This window comes from Lonchura striata, chromosome 5 (genome assembly GCF_046129695.1).
Source record: "Lonchura striata isolate bLonStr1 chromosome 5, bLonStr1.mat, whole genome shotgun sequence".
In the NCBI taxonomy this organism is placed as follows: Eukaryota; Metazoa; Chordata; class Aves; order Passeriformes; family Estrildidae; genus Lonchura; species Lonchura striata.
Window position 1 is genome coordinate 59,110,103 of NC_134607.1, and position 17,684 is coordinate 59,127,786.

The 17,684-nt window shown below is 42.1% G+C and overlaps 1 protein-coding gene across 1 annotated transcript; it reads left to right on the plus strand.

Annotated features, from left to right (window-relative positions):
- The first annotated feature begins 384 nt into the window (after positions 1-384).
- On the plus strand, positions 385-14,098 carry SLC26A3 (solute carrier family 26 member 3). The gene is made up of 20 exons (XM_031503691.2): positions 385-515; positions 1,316-1,455; positions 1,570-1,680; positions 1,772-1,929; positions 2,660-2,824; positions 3,537-3,689; positions 4,437-4,519; positions 5,327-5,474; positions 5,606-5,719; positions 5,828-5,905; positions 6,318-6,413; positions 7,329-7,435; positions 7,694-7,763; positions 7,852-7,944; positions 9,322-9,417; positions 10,030-10,263; positions 11,972-12,026; positions 12,525-12,670; positions 13,435-13,500; positions 14,075-14,098. The coding sequence occupies exons 1-20, from the start codon at positions 385-387 to the stop codon at positions 14,096-14,098; spliced, it is 2,268 nt and encodes a 755-aa protein (XP_031359551.2).
- Positions 14,099-17,684: the final 3,586 nt, after the last annotated feature.

Sequence of the window (17,684 nt, forward strand, 5' to 3'; positions counted from 1 at the left end):
TTAGGAAATTAATTTCCTTTGAGGGAGGAAGTTTTTGATTGTACATGGTTGATTGAGAGATAAATTAACTCAAAAACCATCTTGTCCACTTTTTGGCTGCATCTTTAGAAAGAAATACTTCATGCTCCAGTGAAACACTGCTCAGCAGTGGGAGGAGGAGCAGGGCAGGAGATCACCTTGGCAAAGTGAAGTGGGTGTCTGAACCATCCCTCTTTTGATCTTCAAAGGTGGTAACGCTCAGTTTGGAGCTCACTCAGCTATGCTATAGCTACCTGCCCCACAGTACAAAAGGAGCTAACTCTGTTCTTCATTTCAGGTTTTCAAGTGCCTGGAGCAGAGAGGAGCACACACAAGTAACCATCCTATCCTGATATTTCAGGAGAGATGGTTGAACCTGTGGGTAACCATTATGTTATAGCCAGACCTGTATACTCAGAGAATGCATTCAATGAAGAGCATGAGAAATTGCACAGATACCATAAAACCTTTTGGGATCACCTGAAACTCTATTTTAGGTAAGGAGATTTTTTTTTTTTTTTAATTAGATCTAAGAAACAGTCCTAACTGCTCTTGGACAGCATAAACTCCATCTTGACAGTGTCCATCTCCCATTCCAACATAGCCAGTGAAAATTCATTAACTATATTCAATGTCAGATTTTTCTAATGGATTTTGACTGTTGTTACCTTTAGAAGTCTTCCTACAGCTGTAACGAAGATAGCATCTTTTTTTCTGGGCCCTTGGCAGCACAGACTCTAGGAAGACCTTACTGTACTCTTTCAGTACTTAAAAAGTTCTTGTGAGAAAGATAGACTCAGTTTTTTTACCAGCCTTTTGCAGCAGGACAATGGATGATGGTTTGAAACAAAAAGAAGGTATATTTGGACTGGATATCAAGAATAATTTTTTTATTATAAGGGTGATGAGGCACTGGCACAGGTTGCCCAAAGAGTGAATGGGTGGATGCCCTCTCCCTGGAAATGTTCAAAGTTAGACTGGGCAAGGCTCTGACCCAGTGGGTGGCATGCCTGCTTACTGGGGTGGGGGTTTGGATTAGATGGCCACAGAGGTTCCTTTCCAACCCAAGCCATTCTAGGGTTCTATGAGAATTTGGTTTGGAAAGGACCTCTGAAGGCCACTGGACATACCTGGAAGCACAAATGGCAGTGCAGGTTGATCAGGGATCTCTCCGGGTGAGATTTTGTCTTCTGGCAGCCAGAACCTGTATCCTTCCCCTTTCCTCACCTCTCTGAAAAAGGCTGCAATTCAGCCAAGCTGTTCACTGACAAAATTTTGTCCCCTTGTGCCTTTGCAGCTGCTCCCCACAAAGGGCCAAAAAATTTGCTTTGGGTTTGTTTCCAGTCATTTCCTGGCTGCCAGCATACCGCTTCAAGGAGTGGGTCCTGAATGACATCATCTCTGGCATCAACACGGGGCTCGTGGCTGTGCTGCAAGGTACCTTTGGGAAATAAATGTGTGTCCTGACAGCCTGCTAAGCCAGGTGCCAAGGCACTGCTGGCTTCAGCCTGCAACACACACTTCACCTTCCCTGGACCTCTGTCTTTACAGGTCTGGCCTTTGCTTTGCTGGTGAATGTTCCCCCCAGTTACGGACTCTATGCAGCTTTCTTCCCTGTCCTGGTTTATTTTATCTTTGGCACATCGAGACATATCTCAGTGGGTAAGTTCAGGCACACCACTTACCCTCATCACTGATAAAGAGCTACATGCTGCCTCTTCAGATCTTTTAACAAGTGCCTTGTGCTGCTCAGGTCCCTTCCCTGTCCTGAGCCTCATGGTGGGAGGAGTCGTCACCAGGCTGGTCCCAGATAATAGCACTGGGAATGGCAATTCCACAAATACCTCAGCAATAAATGATGAGAGGGTGATGGTGGCTGCATCTGTAACCTTCCTTTCTGGGGTTATTCAGGTTAGTAAATGTATGTGTGTGCACACCTATGTGAATAGATGGAGGGTGGCCTGACCTTCCTGTCTGGTTTCTGCTGTTGTAGTCATCAAAGTAATCCTCTTTCACTTTCCATGTAACTGACCCTGGCTCACTGATTAGGAGACATCTCTTCCCTCCAGTGACCAAGGATTTCACATGTGCTGTGAAATCCTTGGTTTTGCACAGGCCTGAGCCCACAGTTCACACAGCTGCAACCTACACCTACAGCAAAAAACATTCCTGCTGGATAGGAAAAAAATATCTGTGAATGATGCAGATGCACCAAGGGGAATAAAAGCTCTGCCTTGCAATAGTAAAATATTTGGATCTGTTTAAAAAAAAAAAAAATTATCCTTACTCCCTAGTACAGTTCCTCCCTTCCTAACATACTAATATATTTGTTTCTTCGTGAAATACTTGTACCATGTGAAAATATAGGAACTGAAAACCCTAGAAATAATGATGTGTATTTTAGCTATAAAATAAAAAGAATGGGTTTTAACTGCTGCAGCAGTTACTCTTACTAGTATTTTGTTCTCTGTTGCTGAATGTCAACTTTTTTTGCAAGTCTGGTGACAGTACATTCCTTAATCTCTGGATGTATGCAATTAGGTGAATGTCTTTGCTTTCATTAAATATGGTTGTCTTTCTTTCAAAGATTGTTTAAAAACACAAATGCATCCCACTGACCTATGCTCATTTTGTGTTTCAGTTGCTTCTGGGAATTTTCCAGTTTGGATTCATCGTTATTTATCTATCACAATCATTAATCAGTGGTTTTACAACTGCTGCAGCTATCCACGTTTTGGTATCTCAACTGAAATTCATGTTTCAGCTACCTGTCCCTGGATTTAATAAACCATTTGGCATCATCTATGTAAGTGCTAGGTGTTCATTATTTGCTAATGCCATTGATGTACCTGTAATGTATTTCTGACTGCACACCACAAGACAGTAATAACAACTCAGCAAAAAAAAAAAAGAAAAAAAAAAAAAAAAAAAAAAGAAAAGCAGCAGGAAGAACAAGAATATGTTATTAGCATATGGCAAATATTTAAATTTATTGCCAAGCACCAAGTTACACCCCATTGGGATAATCAGATAATATTTACTATTTTGTGTTGGCATATTTCAATTAGGCATTCAACACTGCCTTAAGGATTTAATTATTAATTTTTACTGGACTGATATTATACATACTTAATTTGCATCTGACTCTGTGTGGGCTGTTAGATGAGAGAGGAGAGACAAGAAGAACAAGAAGGAACAAGTGGAGAAAGGCACCTGCCCAGCAATGCCATTGCTCACATTTCCTATCACTGACTTGCCTGTTGTTCCAACCCTCTCTCAGGGGCAAATCTGGAGGAGAGAGTTGCAAGTGAGTGGAAAGGGTCTTTTGCAGATGGGTCATTTGGCAGATGCATGTACATTCAGGGGGGCTTTCAGTCCACATCATACCACAGGGAATAAATCCCAAACAGCACGATCCTTAGAGCCATTCAGATACAGGTTCTTCTGGAAGGGATAGTGCTACTGTGCCAGGGCACAACTGTTTCTTAAGCACCACATGTTTGTTCCTGGTTCTGCAGACTCTGGAGAGCCTTTTCAGCCAGATCACAAAAGCAAACATTGCTGACCTTGTCACATCACTGGTTGTCCTACTTATCGTGTTTGTAGTAAAAGAAATGAACGATCGATACAAGGAAAAGTTACCAGCTCCCATCCCAATCGAACTCCTTGTGGTGAGTCACTTCCTTTGATTTTGCAATTGCTCCATGTTATGACACAGGAAGCAGAGTTGTAACACTTCTCCTCTTGTGCACTAAATGATGCGCTACCATCTACGTATAAAGAAACATTTACAGCATTCAGGAGCTATTGTGAGATGTTTTACTGCCACTTAGCTGTTCTTAACTGAACAGCTTGGTATTATAAACTTTGAATTTTTTTCTTGGACAGGATTGGCTCTGACACCATCCAGCTGCAGTCTCACACCTGAGACCCCTCTGTACCACACCTGCAGGCAGCCACTGAAGTCCTGGATATCTATGACTACACAAAATTATTTTGTCCTCTAGCAGCAGAAGGTTTTGCTCACTCTGATCAGCAGAGGGGTGTAGGAAGCTTCACAGTGGCAGCAAGCCCCTAAAATCCTGGAGGATGTTGTATAGACTCAAGCAGCACTTGTTTTCCCCCAGGGTCGTTACAGCACCTTGTTAGAGCATACCTGGTTTACCGGGTGGGATGATCTCTGTTGTTAGTAAGATATTCTGTTACAATCAGTGTGATTTATGAATGTAAACCCATACCTGTAAGGTCATTAAGGAATGACATCTGCACAGCAAAGGGATGTGAAAATTTGGGGCGTAATTCTGCCCCTAGTGATGAGGCTGGACAGTGTGCAAGAGAAGGAAGATCGTGGTATTTAATAGATTCTTCACACTCTTGCTTTAATGTGCCTAATGGAGGTGTGGTTTATTGTCTTACAGACAATCTTAGCAGCACTCATTTCCTATTTTGTCAACTTTGAAGAAAAATTTGAAGTAGCTGTCGTTGGGAAACTAGAGGAAGGGTAAGTGACTTACAGTTCACCAGTAGAGCAAGACGTTCTCTTTAGTTCAGCAGGGTTAAATGAGTTCAGCTATGTTTCTGATTAAAATTATCTGCTTCATCTTCTTTCAGTAGGTAAATAAACATTTTTCTCTCAATGATATGACACACTTTTAGTACACAAAAGTTACGTGATAGAGCACATCTCCTATTCATCAAGGAGTACACTGAGACATGAAATAATTGTGTCCTTCACTTTCTGAGACAGCTGGTGAGCAGGAGGTTGATGTTTGTCCTTTTTATTGAAATATTCACTCCTGAACTCCTCCATTTCCCTCACAGCACATGCACAGTTCAGCAGCCAGCACCAGCCCTGGGAAGTCACCAGGACCCTGCCCAATTCTTCTGCCTGTTCCCATGACAAGCCATCAGCGTCTCTTCAGCACCATTATCCTCCAGAGGCCTCAACATTTGCCCATCCAGGATTATATCCACATAAAGATTATTTCTCCACATATAGAATATACAGCCTTCATCTGGCTATGCCAGAATTTTGGCATAAAGAATCAGGTGGCACATGTTAAGTTAAAAATAGGGAGGAAGACATTTACTAGGACAACAGAGTGAGTCTGGGGTAATCTCTGTAGCCTCAGAGGTGTTAGTAGGTGAAGCTTGCAGAGCAACAGCTATTTCTGCTCATGAGTCTCCTTTCTTCAGATTTCAGTTCACTGGAAAAAAGGGGGGGAAGTAGTCCAGAGAGGAATTCTCTCCAGGATCTGCAAAAGACCCTTAGGCATCTCTTTAAAGAGTTGAGTCTTTTGTCTTTCAGGTTTCATGCACCTGTTGCACCTGATGCAGGCATCCTCCAGAAGTGTATTGGTGACGGCATTTCCATCGCAATCGTTGGGTTTGCAGTAGCCTTCTCCGTGGCTAAAGTGTATTCCATCAAGCATGACTACCCAATAGATGGCAACCAGGTAGGCAAATAGCACAGAGATCAATATACTGCATTTATCAATGGGAAGTAAGTCATTTTAGGGAAGCTTTGTCTTGTGAATAACTGTCACAAAGCAGCTCTTAGGAATAACCTCTTTTATTTTTATTTCAGGAACTAATTGCTTTTGGGCTGGGTAATATAGTTGGTGGATCATTCAAGGGATTTGCCTCCAGCACTGCTCTGTCAAGATCAGGTGTGCAGGAGAGCACAGGAGGCAAAACACAGGTACAGAAGACAACAAGTCATTATGACATTTAATGAAAGACAGCTCTTTTATTCCTAACCATCATGCCTGTGGGCACTTATTCATTGTGGAATTGTTCTCTCTTGCAGATTGCTGGCATTATCTCATCTGTCATTGTTTTGGTTGTGATCTTGGCCATTGGGTTCCTCCTGGCACCATTACAGAAGGTATTCACTGGTTTTATGTAATGCTTCTTCCTGCTTCCCAAAGATGGGGCTGCTCTATGAGCACACTGAGAGTGTTCATAGACTTCAGTGGGAGCCAAAAAGGCTTGAAAAGCTTGGTTCTTCTTCTCATGTGATGCCAGAGAGGACCACTACATCTGGTTTCATGAAGGGAACACAAGTACCCAAACATGAAAAGCCAACTTTCAGGTTCCAAAAATAAGTGAGACAGCTTCAATCAGACATCTGCACCTGCACCATAGCTGAGGGTTTTCCAACAGTAGTGTACTCTAGGAGCAGCTCTCTGGCCTTTCAGCTGCACTTCAGCCATATCTGTATGATCCTTTAATTCCTAATATTTTACATTTTCTTTGCTTACTTAAACAAAGAACATGTGTTTTGGTCTTTTTAACAGTCAGTCCTTGCATCTTTGGCTCTTGGCAATTTGAAAGGAATGCTCCTGCAGTTCAAGGAAATAAGCATCCTCTGGAGAAAGGACAAGTATGACTGTGTAAGTTGAGTTTCACAAGCATCAGAATTTAAATGCTCTGAAAAAGTAATCTATCATAGAAATGTTCTTTTTTTATTCCTGTTTTAGTTCACTAAACAGAAAGAACAATATTTGCATGCCTTTTTTACTGGTATATCCCTTGTTAATGTTTTCCATTTTGTCACATTTATTTTGAGTCGATTCTCACTCTTAACTTCATTTTCATCCATGTCATCAAAATCTATTAAAATAATGCATTATATAAAGTCAAATAGAGAAGACAGTTACAGAAAATGCCAAAATGACAGAAAATATACAAATATCTACTGCATTGACTAAGCATTCAGGGACGCTTCTCACGATCACACAATGTGTCATATGGAAGATACACAGCAACAAACAAATGAAAACTGGGACTTGAAGGGTTTGCTCCAAATAGTAAAGCTTGTGGCTAGAGGGCAGGACTCATTACCTCTCAGAAAATTTAGGCTCACAAGTGGTTCCAGGCGTCAGTTTTCCCAGCTATCACACAGTTATTTGTCCCATGAAAATGCTTTGAGTTTTGTGGCTAAAAGTTATTCAGTATTATCTAGTAAGTTATCAGTCATGTACACTCACAGCAGCTATATTTGCACATTTACAACTCTCAGCTTTACCAGATTTCTGATTTACTTCTAATCTTGCCTTTCTGCTGGATTTTCATTTAGCATTTAGTGAACCACCTATGCCATTTTAAGCCTTTATTGTCTAGAAATTGCTGACCCTAGAAACACTCCCTGGCTGGCGACTCTGGCCCTGTTTTACAAGAAAAAAAACCTCACTAAAAGCAGATGGACATCCTGGACCAGATCTGAGATCTATTCCTGCTCCCACCCTGAGCTCATGACCCAGTTTCTTGACATATTTGTAATGTTGCTATCCACTGTCTCCTTACAGGTTATATGGGTGGTGACTTTCTTAGCTGCCATTTTCCTTGGCCTGGACATTGGACTAGGAGCAGCTGTGGCATTCCAGCTGCTGACTGTGGTGATCCGCTCACAGATGTGAGTACTTGTTGAATGCAATGATATCCCAGGTCCTCCTGTTGTAAGTTTTCTCTCTCTGCACAGAGAAGGGCACCCTGTCTGTGCCTTGGTCTGTCCAGCAACCGTGCATGGAAAAATAATTTTCAAAAATGCAAACTTTGGATGCTGGGGGCTCGCCTTAGTATGCCACCCCAGCTAAGATGGTTTCATTTGATCCTTCCCATCCCCCAAGTTTCAATGTAGGACACAAATAATTGTGTGTGTGTTTATTCACAGTCCAAGCTGCACTGTTTTGGCCAATGTTGGGAGAAGTAACATCTACAGAAACAGGAAGGATTACACTGATGTAAGAAATATCTAATTTCTTTTATCACCTGCTGCACTTGTGCTTCTATAGCAAACATTGCCACTGACACTTTTGATTCATTTTACAGATCTATGAGCCAGAGGGAGTGAAGATTTTCAGATGCTCCTCTCCAATCTTCTTCGCTAATATTGAATTCTTCAGAGAGAAACTCATCACTGCTGTAAGTGTCTGGGGCTGTTCTGAATATATGAATTGTGTGACACATTAAGATGGATACAGTTTCCCAATAATTACTATATATGCAGTCATTCCACAGTTCAAGGGTGAATTTTCTTTATACTGTTGCCACTACTGTAATATAACATGTATGCACACACCTCTAAGAAAGAGTACAGCCTGATTCATGCTGAACTTTCACCATAGCAATATTTATACCATATGTATACTTATACCATAACAATACATATTTCATGAAGAAAGGAGTGTAAACATAGATAATATAAGGGAAAATGTATTTTATTTTATTCTATTTTCTCTTGTATTATTTACACACAATAAATTCTAGTTTACTCATTTTACCCCAAGAACGTAACCACAACAGTCAGAAGAATGCCAAATGGAATCATTCCCTCAAAGAGCTCTTAACATCTTTCATAACAAACTGGTGAATGCAGCCAGTGTTTCCATAACCAGCACAGAGATCCAGGACCTCTGAGCCCCCACTGTGTGAATGAGGTCCACCATCCCCTGCCCAAACACAATTAGCACCACAACTTCCCCTTCCTTCTGCTCTTAGTGGGGAGTTGATAAGCAGTGATTCCCCTGAGCACTCATAATGAGCAGTTCATTCTTCAGATAAGGGACTGAAACTGGCAGAGGAATCAAGGAATCTGACACATTTGGTTCTCCATATGCTTGGCTTTCACCTCAGAAGAGCCTGAAGCTTTTTTTCTGTGAATGCAGATGTTCACACCACTCTTTCTCTACAAATACAGATACTTCTAACACCTTTCTCCTCTACACACTAGATGGATGAGGCAAAAAACTTGCAGGAATTTAGTATTTTAGCCTAATTTTATTGTTAGCCTAATTTACCTGCCATCTAATTCTGTTAAAACCAGCTCAGAGGTTCAAGAGACATATGCAGGCAACATGATAAAATCTGGCTTTCTTCTTCAGGAAGAAGAGTGGGTGAATGACCCATGCTGCAGTCAGGAGGTGCAAAGCAGATACAAATCATGAACTCTCAGATCTTGGCCACCTGGGTGGCTCACCTGCAGATGAGTAGGAGATGTCAGCACTGTGCCAGCCTGCTGCAGTTACTGGCCTGTGCTAAGCACTCTCACTGCTATAATGCTGTCCATGCTGGTATCTTAAAGCAGTACAGACAGCCCTGCCTCATTTGTAGCCATTCCTATAGACATCCTTCCAACCTAGAAAGAGCTCTTGTTTGAACTTGTGAAAAGTGGTAGACAATATCAAGGTCAAACTATGGTCATCATGGCTGTAATGAAAAACCTTATGAGATGCTTTGTCCTTCCCCTGGGTGTCACAGAGGTGTTTCTTTGTTTAATTATTCAAAGTGCTGTTTTTGCAGGTTGGCTTCAACCCACTGAGAGTCCTGAGGAAACGCAATAAAGCTCTGAGGAAGATTAGGAAGATGCTGAAGAAAGGAGAGCTGCAAGTGACACAGGTATGTAAGGCAACCCCTTGGGGTGAGGGGGGAGTTAAGCAACCAAGATCCCTGTTTTACATGGCAGAGAAGAACCACATAGACTCCCTTCTTAATTAGATACACTATTCCCCACTTTGCTACTTCATGACATAAACAGATTTAAAAACCAAGATTTTAAATGGCTCTCACAGTTAGAGACCTACAGATTTACCATGGGCAGAGCTTGTGCATGTCCACTGGAGCTTTGTTTGGCAACAAAGAGCAGGATCAGATCCACCAAGAAATTAATATCTTTCTGCATTAATGGTAGGATAAAGCTGGTTTTGTCCCAGCTCAAATCCTGAATGCCTTTTGTTGACTTGTTCTAAAATTACTGAATTAAAATATGTCTGGCAACTGGCTTCAGGAGACACTAAAAAGCCATCATTAAGTGATTATGATGATGATTAAATAATTTCCATACTTCTCCAGACAAGGGAGAGACAGAACTTTCCAGGTGGGTCCTGCTCTGTCTCATGGGAAGATCAGTTGTACATTGCCATTACTCTTGCCCTTGTGTGAGAAGTACCACTACCCTGGCTGGATATTAAAGAAAAAAACTAATTATGACATTTTTCTATGTCAACACAGAAGGGCTTGATTTGCATGGCTAATCCTACTTATGAGTCAGAGGAAGAGCTGGACAACAACAAAATAGAGGAGCTGGACCAGCCCACCATCATGACAGACTTGCCCATTCGGATCAACTGGGGCACTGACCTCCCCCCTGGCATCACTGTACCCCAGGTCAACCTCCACAGCATCATTCTGGATTTCTCATCAGTGTCCTTCCTCGATTTTTCTGCCATGACAGTCCTCCGAAAGGTAATCCCAGTTGATTAGACAAATAGTGATCATATGAAAGAAAAAACTTACACATGCAGTTACACTTGAGGGATACACATGAGCGAAGGGATGGTGCCCAGAGGGACCTGGACAGGAGTGGGCCCACCTGAACCTCATGGAGTTCAACAAGGCCAAGTGCGAGGTGCTGCACGTGGATCAGGGCAGTCCCCAGTATCGATACAGACTGGGGAATAAATGGATTGAGAACAGTCCTGCAGAGGAGGAGATGGGGATACTGGTGAATGAAAAGTTGGACATGACCTGGCAATGTGCACTCACAGGCCAGAAAGCCAATCATATCCTGGGCTGCATAAAAAGAAGTGTGACCAGCAGGTGATTCTTCCCCACTCTCATGGGAGATTCCACTCCACTTTCATGAGACCTCACCTGAGGTAGGTGACCACCTGTGGGGTCCCCAACACGGGAAAACATGGCAAACTTAGAACAGGTCTAGACAAGAGCCACAGAAAGGACCAGAGAGCTGGAGCATCTCTCCTACGGGGAAAGGCTGAGAGAGCTGGAGTTGTTCAGCCTAGAGAAGAGAAGGCTATGAAAGCTATACTATTAAGTATGGCCTTTCCATACTTAAAGGGAGCCTATAAAAAAGCATGGAGAGGGACTTCTTACAGGTGTATACAGTGATAGAACAAGAGGCAATGGCTTTAAAATGAAAGAGGGCAGGTCCATATTAGAAGATATCTTTTACTGTGAGGGTGGTGAAATACTGGAAGAAGTTGCCCAGAGAAGCTGTGGGTGCTCCATCCCTGAAACTGTTCAATGGCAAGTTGGATGATGCTCTGAGCAACCTGCTCCAGTGTAAAGTGTCCCTGTCCAGGGCAGGGGGTTGGAACAAGATGATCTTTAAGTCCCTTACAACTGAAACCATTCTATGATTCTGTTCTGTGTTTGTAGTTTGCTTCTTAGATGCATTACTACATGGAGTGGAAGGCCAGTGGCAAACCTTGAGTTTATGTGAATTTGAATGTACATTTTGTATAGAAGATGTCTGGGAAATAGTTTAAATAATCAATATAAATTGTCTTGGAATTAAAGCATTGGCTGTGGTACCCTTTCTTCACTTGGTAAGATTTTGGGAAGCTTTGCAGAAATGTAGATATGAAATGTAGCTTTAAACACCCAATTGGAATTGGAACATTGGAGTTCCATTTCTGCTCCTGCTTTTGCTTGCCCAGATGACCTTGAACAAAGCAAAAGACACAACATTTTCAACAGTAGCAGCTACAGTTAACTGCCTAGAGACACAGAGGGTAAATCTATTTCCATAGGAATTAAAGGCCCACTGTGACAGTGGGAACTGTAGTTCTGCTCAAGTTCCCAGTTACAAAAATCTTCCCCAGAAGACTGTGAAGTAATTTTTTTAGTTTCATCATGTATCATGTAGGCACAACAATTTATGTAGCCATACAATTTATGAAAGGTCACCTACTTCTCTGTGAGCCAAACATTTTCAATACTGCCTCTTTTCAAAAGGCTTGGCCATTGCTGACTGCAGCCATGTGAAGAGATTGTCCTGCCTCTATGTGCAACAGAGTTTGAGTTTAGATCCATTTATTATCATAGATCTTAAATATCACAGAGTGATTGGTATATTTGCTGTGGCTAATCAGTATAATGGCAATCAGCAAGCCCAACAGAATCTAAATGGTGCCTCTTTCTGGTTTAACAGACTTTGAAAGAATTTATCCGGCTCGACATTGACATTTATGTTGCTGGGGCGTACGGTGAGTACTTGCCTTTGCATTGGCATCACCACAGATGCCTCATCCCACTGCCTCCCCTGTTGACCACTGAGTATGGCTGTGGAGGATCACTAGTTTTACCTTCCACTCTTGAATAGCAAACAGGTCCCACTAAGTGGAGGTGTTGTCCCTCCCATGCTGTCCCCAACAGGCTGGGACCATGTGTGATGGCTCCTTTTACCTATGGCCACTGATGAGTTGTACAGCTCTGGGCTGCAGGACCCACCATCATGCGTCCTGGTCTAGGCATTAAATAAGAAAAGGGGCTCAAATTCCTTCCTGCCTGGCATAGAGCAGGGAACTACTGACGGGCACTTATGTTCCATTCTCTTGATATACGTAAAGCCATACGCTCTAAAAAAAACCCTGTGCATTATACCAGCAACTCCCATGTTCACACAGTGGGTGTGATCAGGATACACAATTTCTTCCTTTTTAAGGCCTGGAGGTCACTTGTGCTTTGATTTTGTTCTCTCACAGAGGGCCTCCTGGACAAACTGGAGAGAAGTGCATTTTTTGATGAAGAGATAAAGCCATCCATGTTTTTCCTCACCATTCACGACGCAGTTTTACACATTTTGCTGAAGAAGGACATAGCCAACTCCCCCAAATTGAAACTTGCTGAGGTAACACTACTGTCTTCATCTTTTATTACTTTAGTGCCTTTCCAGTATTGCCAGGCTCCTAGCAGCACCCTGCACAGTTATATGTGTATGCTACACTGTCTCCATTTTCAAAAAGATAGTCATTAAAACTCAGCTGGTCTCCAATCAAATTGAAGAACAAGAATGACTCCTGGTTCAGCTGTGTGGAAAGGAGTGAATAATTCCCACTGGTGGCTGGCCTGGCTGTGGACTTCAAGTCACCTCTTTGGGAAGAACACAATGCCCATCTACCAGCAGTCCTCTGTGGTCACCCACCCATCAGAGACTGCTCAATTTGCTGCAGTGGCTCTTGAAAGGCAGACTTTGTGCTGCTTGCATATAGGCTTTCCAGCCCTGTCTGTCTTCAGAAGAAGTGCTAAAGTAGTGTGGATAAAATAGTACTGCCAGATTTGGTGATGGCCTTTCTAGGAGTGTTTTTAAATCAAGAGCAAGAAAGGATTTTGCATACAATAAATGTGCTTAAATGTACCAGACCCAGAATGCTGCTCATTGGAAACTGTCTATCCCACTTTACTGAACTGGTCCAGATCTTCTGCACTGACCCAGAGATGCGGTGGAGGTCATAAAAGCCTGACAAGTGGGAGCTTCCTTTCTTCTATGTCAACATCCCAGGCATGTTCCAGAGATTTAAAAATCAAGACCTTCTTTAATGTGAAAAATTATAAACAGGGAAAAAAAAAAAAGGAATCCATTTCCTAACCCACAACTTCTTGTGCTTGTTGCAGGAGAAGGGTAGAAGCAGTGACTGTGTCATCATCCCCAGGAACAGACTGCGCAGCCAGGAATGCACAGTAAGGCTCTGGCTATGGCCCTCCAGCTGTAGAAAATGCAGCCCAAAAAAGTTGCTCATGGAATGGCTAGGTCAGATAACAAAAGCATCTTCATACCTGAAGCATCTTCATACCTGCTTCATAGCTCTTGTGTCAGCCCAGGGCAGAAAGCCACCAGACAGTTTTTGATGGGATTTGACTTACAGCAAAGCCTTACCGGATAAGAGGAGTGGGGTCGGCTCTTGAGCCTGGCCAGTCTGCCTCTCCTCACCTGTCCACCACAGCTCCTCCATTATAAAGCCACTGGTAGAAGAGCCCTGTGGTAGAGAAGTCAACATTAGTCCAGTTTATCTAAATGTCTCAGGCAGAAGGGGACTCTGGAGACAGAGACAAAGAAGGGACACATGCAGCCTTTCAGTACAGACATAGAGAGAAGTGCAGTATCCAGCACAGAGCAACCCTGTAAGGAGGAAATGTCAGACCCCAGTTTTCCCACCCAAATGCTTTAGGGGATCAAATAATTACACATCATTTATCAGATGACACCTACCCTGGCTATTCCTTACAGAATGTGGATTTTTTTTATTCCCTACAGATTCCAACAGAAACAAAATTTTAGACTTATCTTCCCAAGTATGATATCCTCCAGCAACACAATGTCACAGAAGATGAATGCGGATGCTGTGATGAGCATAAAGACAGAAGGATACTTTAAAATACTTAAGAAGGATTTACTACATATGGTTATCTTCCAGGTTTTGGAATGGTCTTCTTGGTCTTTATGTGTCTCTGCATATATAAATGTATTTATGTATATATATAGAGGCTAAAATCACACAGATTTTCTTATTTCATAACGCAGTTTGTAGACAACCTGTACAGTTACTTGAGAATCTATAAATATTTGAAATCTTGTGTTGGATACCATAGAATAATAGTTAGGACTGATATTTTATCTTCAGCATGTATATAACTTGAATAAAGTTTTCTTGATGGTTTGTAAGATATTTAGTAGACTGACTTAAACTTGCTCTCATCTTACTACCACAAGCATAAGCACAGTGTACATAGTGACTAATATATCTAATTATGAAGACTGTTCAGGAAAGACACAGGATTTTCAGATTAAAACATGATTCATTGATTTGGATTGGGCTTGTGAAAAGTGCACAAGGGAGGATACATTTATAGTGAACCACTGTATATACATATAGAGTGAGCCACCATGGTTTCAGTGACTCTATGGATGCATTTGTCTGTGCACCATCAGGGCAGCTCACAGCCAGTGGGACCAGCCTGTGACAGACACTGGCCCCAGAACTTGGCCAGAGGAGCCGTGGGTGTGGAGGTGCCAGGTGGCCAGGCTGAATTGCCTGGATCTATGCACAGATGAGCAGAGGGCTTCAGCTTAAAGAATCTACTCTGATACCCTGCACAACTGCTGTCCATTAACTCCTGCTGGAAGACTAATGTTTAAAGATAAGCTACATCACAATTTTCAGAGAAGAACACCCAATGCCCATAGTGACAAAACTTTTAATTTCTCCTAACAAGTGCTAGAGGTATAAAAATCTTCAGCCTAGAGGAAAGTGGAACCATTCCTGGAATTTGAAAGAAATAGCACTCTGAAATCAGAAGAGTTTTTAGTTTTCAAAACTTAGTTTTCACTTTCAGTCAAGCTGGAGTGGCCAGAAATGTGCATTTGTACTTGAAGAAGGGCTGAATGGAAGGAGAAAGTGTTCTGTGCAAAGCAGAACTACAGTTTTTATCTTCCGAGTATGCAGGTGTTAAAACCAAAATCTGTTAAATATTTTCATCTTTATTATTATTATTATTGTTGTTTCTTTAATCTGGTGTTATGTGATGAACTCTGCTAATGAACCAAGCCAGAACTCAGTATTGAAATTAAAGAGATTTTGAACATAGAAAGAATTAGGTGGGCTTGAAGATAGAAGTAGACAAGTTCAGCTTTCCGGAAACATTCATGAATTTGCAGATGAATAACAGCTGTGGTTCTGCAGTGGGGGATCATGTGCCTGACCTAGTGTGGGAGAAGTGGCCCTTGGTGGCATCACGGTGATGCTGCTTCCTGCAGACACCAGAGGGATGGTGAGCAGCTGCTCATACCAACCCACTGCTCTTCAGTGTGCCACTGCCAAGTACGTGTCGTGTGCCAGATAATCAGCATAGCAGTACCTGAAGACAGGTACAATTAGCACACTGCCAAATTGCCCTTCTAATGCAGTCTTCTGAAAACACAATATATGTATATAACACAATAGATGTTTCCAGAACAAGAAAGTTATTTAGTCACCACAATATAAAAAAGACATTGAACTATTAGAGAGTGTCCAAAGGAGGGCAACAAAGATGGTGAAGGACCTTGAGGAGAAGCTGTGTGAGGAGCAGCTGAGGTCACTTGGTCTCTTCAGCCTGGAGGAGACTGAGGGGAGACCTCACTGCAGTTACAACTTCCTCATGAGAGGAAGAGGAGGGGCAGACACTGATCTCCTCTCTGTGGTGAGCAGTGACAGGACCCAAGGGAGCGGACTGAAGTTGTATTGCGGGAGGTTTATATTGGATATTAGAAAAAGGTTCTTCCCCCAGAGGGTGGTTGGGCACTGGAACAAGTTCCCCAGGGCAGTGGTCACAGAGCCAGCCTGACAGAGCTCTGGAAGTGTTTGGACAATACTCTCATGCACATGGGGTGATTTGCAGGGATGGTGCTGTGCAGGGCCAGTGTTGGACTTCATGATCCTCGTCTCTTCTAACTCTGCACATTCTGTGATTCTGTGATGCTGTGCAATGCTCAGGGGAAATTTCACTCTAAATACTCTGAACTTCAGGACTGAGCTCTCCATTTCAAGAAAGATTAACTCAAATGTAAATGAAGAAAATTGTTATGAGGATCTTTGTAAAATGGAGAGTTGTATCTAAGGATTGGCAAAAAGATAAATAGATACAGGGATTTAACCTAGGAGAGAGGAAAAGTTATGCAAGATAAAAAAATAATATTGTCCTGTAAGGGGAAGATATGATCTGGCCAAACTTAAACATGAACAAGACATTAGAAGATGGTTCCTCATTTTTACTATGGTGAGATCCTTTCCAGCTAGAACAAGAGGAACAAAAAACTAAACTGCTTTTAGGATGAGACATAAACATGTTCATGGAAATCATGATAACAAATCATACCAGTGTAATCTAACTGTCAGACTCAAGCTGTTCTTTTCAGCCCTGTGCTCACATGCACCTATACAGACCCTGGCAAGCATCCCTATCAAAGGCAATATATGCAGTGTCTGGTGGAATACCACATACTTCACTTCAAAACCATATGGGATTTTTTGACAGGCTTCAGGTTAATAAAAAAATATTATTTTCTAAATTGCACATCTCAGAACATTTACTTTCTATACTAATGACTCTTCCAACACAGCACAGTGCCACAGAGGACAAATCCCCCTTCTGAAGCTTAGTCACCATTCCTTAAATGGACATGGAACGTAGCCTTGGTCAGAGAGCTTTGCACTCCCATGTCACGCATCCCTACCAGCTACTTGCCATGTTCTTAAATCACCCTAATCTTTACCTGCTTTTTGGAGGGCTGACAAGTATTGTGTTAATTCCTCATCACATATCCTGAGCCCATCTCTCTTCAGCACACTACAGACACGTTGCAAATAACAATTTTACAGCCAGCCACACGGATGGAAAATGGAGAAGCCACAGAGTCGGTGATGCTCAAGCCTACTCTCAAGCCTGATTATCACTTTGTGGTGCAATGTGAAATACAGAACAAAAAATTAAAAGTGTTTATTCAAGGTCTTAGGCCCAATGGAGAGTGGATTATAACAAGCAAACCTTATTTTTTTTCAATTTCAAACTGAGTTCCTATTAAGGAAAAAGTATCCTTAAGCAGTTATTTACTGAAATGCTACTCACAGTTCCCTATTCTTCATCCTTGTGCTGAAAGTGGAGAATTTTTTCTCTCAGTCTGTATGTATTGCTTCCTTCTACTTCCTAAGAAGATGCCTGAAAATTTACCTGGCCCAGAAACGGCAAAGGACAAGTTGAGCAACAATCATCAGCAATTACGTGATTTTATTTAGTGGAGGAAATAATGAATCATAAATTAACTTGAAGGTGTGTTCAAGCATTGGCTTTCACAAGTAAAACTGAAGAAAACCCTTGATGACTGACAC

Excerpts from the sequence above, each read along its gene's own strand:
- SLC26A3 (XM_031503691.2), top strand. The coding sequence starts at position 385 with ATGGTTGAACCTGTGGGTAACCATTATGTTATAGCCAGACCTGTATAC. Across the intron at positions 2,825-3,536 it reads AACCATTTGGCATCATCTAT|ACTCTGGAGAGCCTTTTCAG; the intron begins GTAAGTGCTAGG and ends CTGGTTCTGCAG. Across the intron at positions 6,414-7,328 it reads GAAAGGACAAGTATGACTGT|GTTATATGGGTGGTGACTTT; the intron begins GTAAGTTGAGTT and ends GTCTCCTTACAG.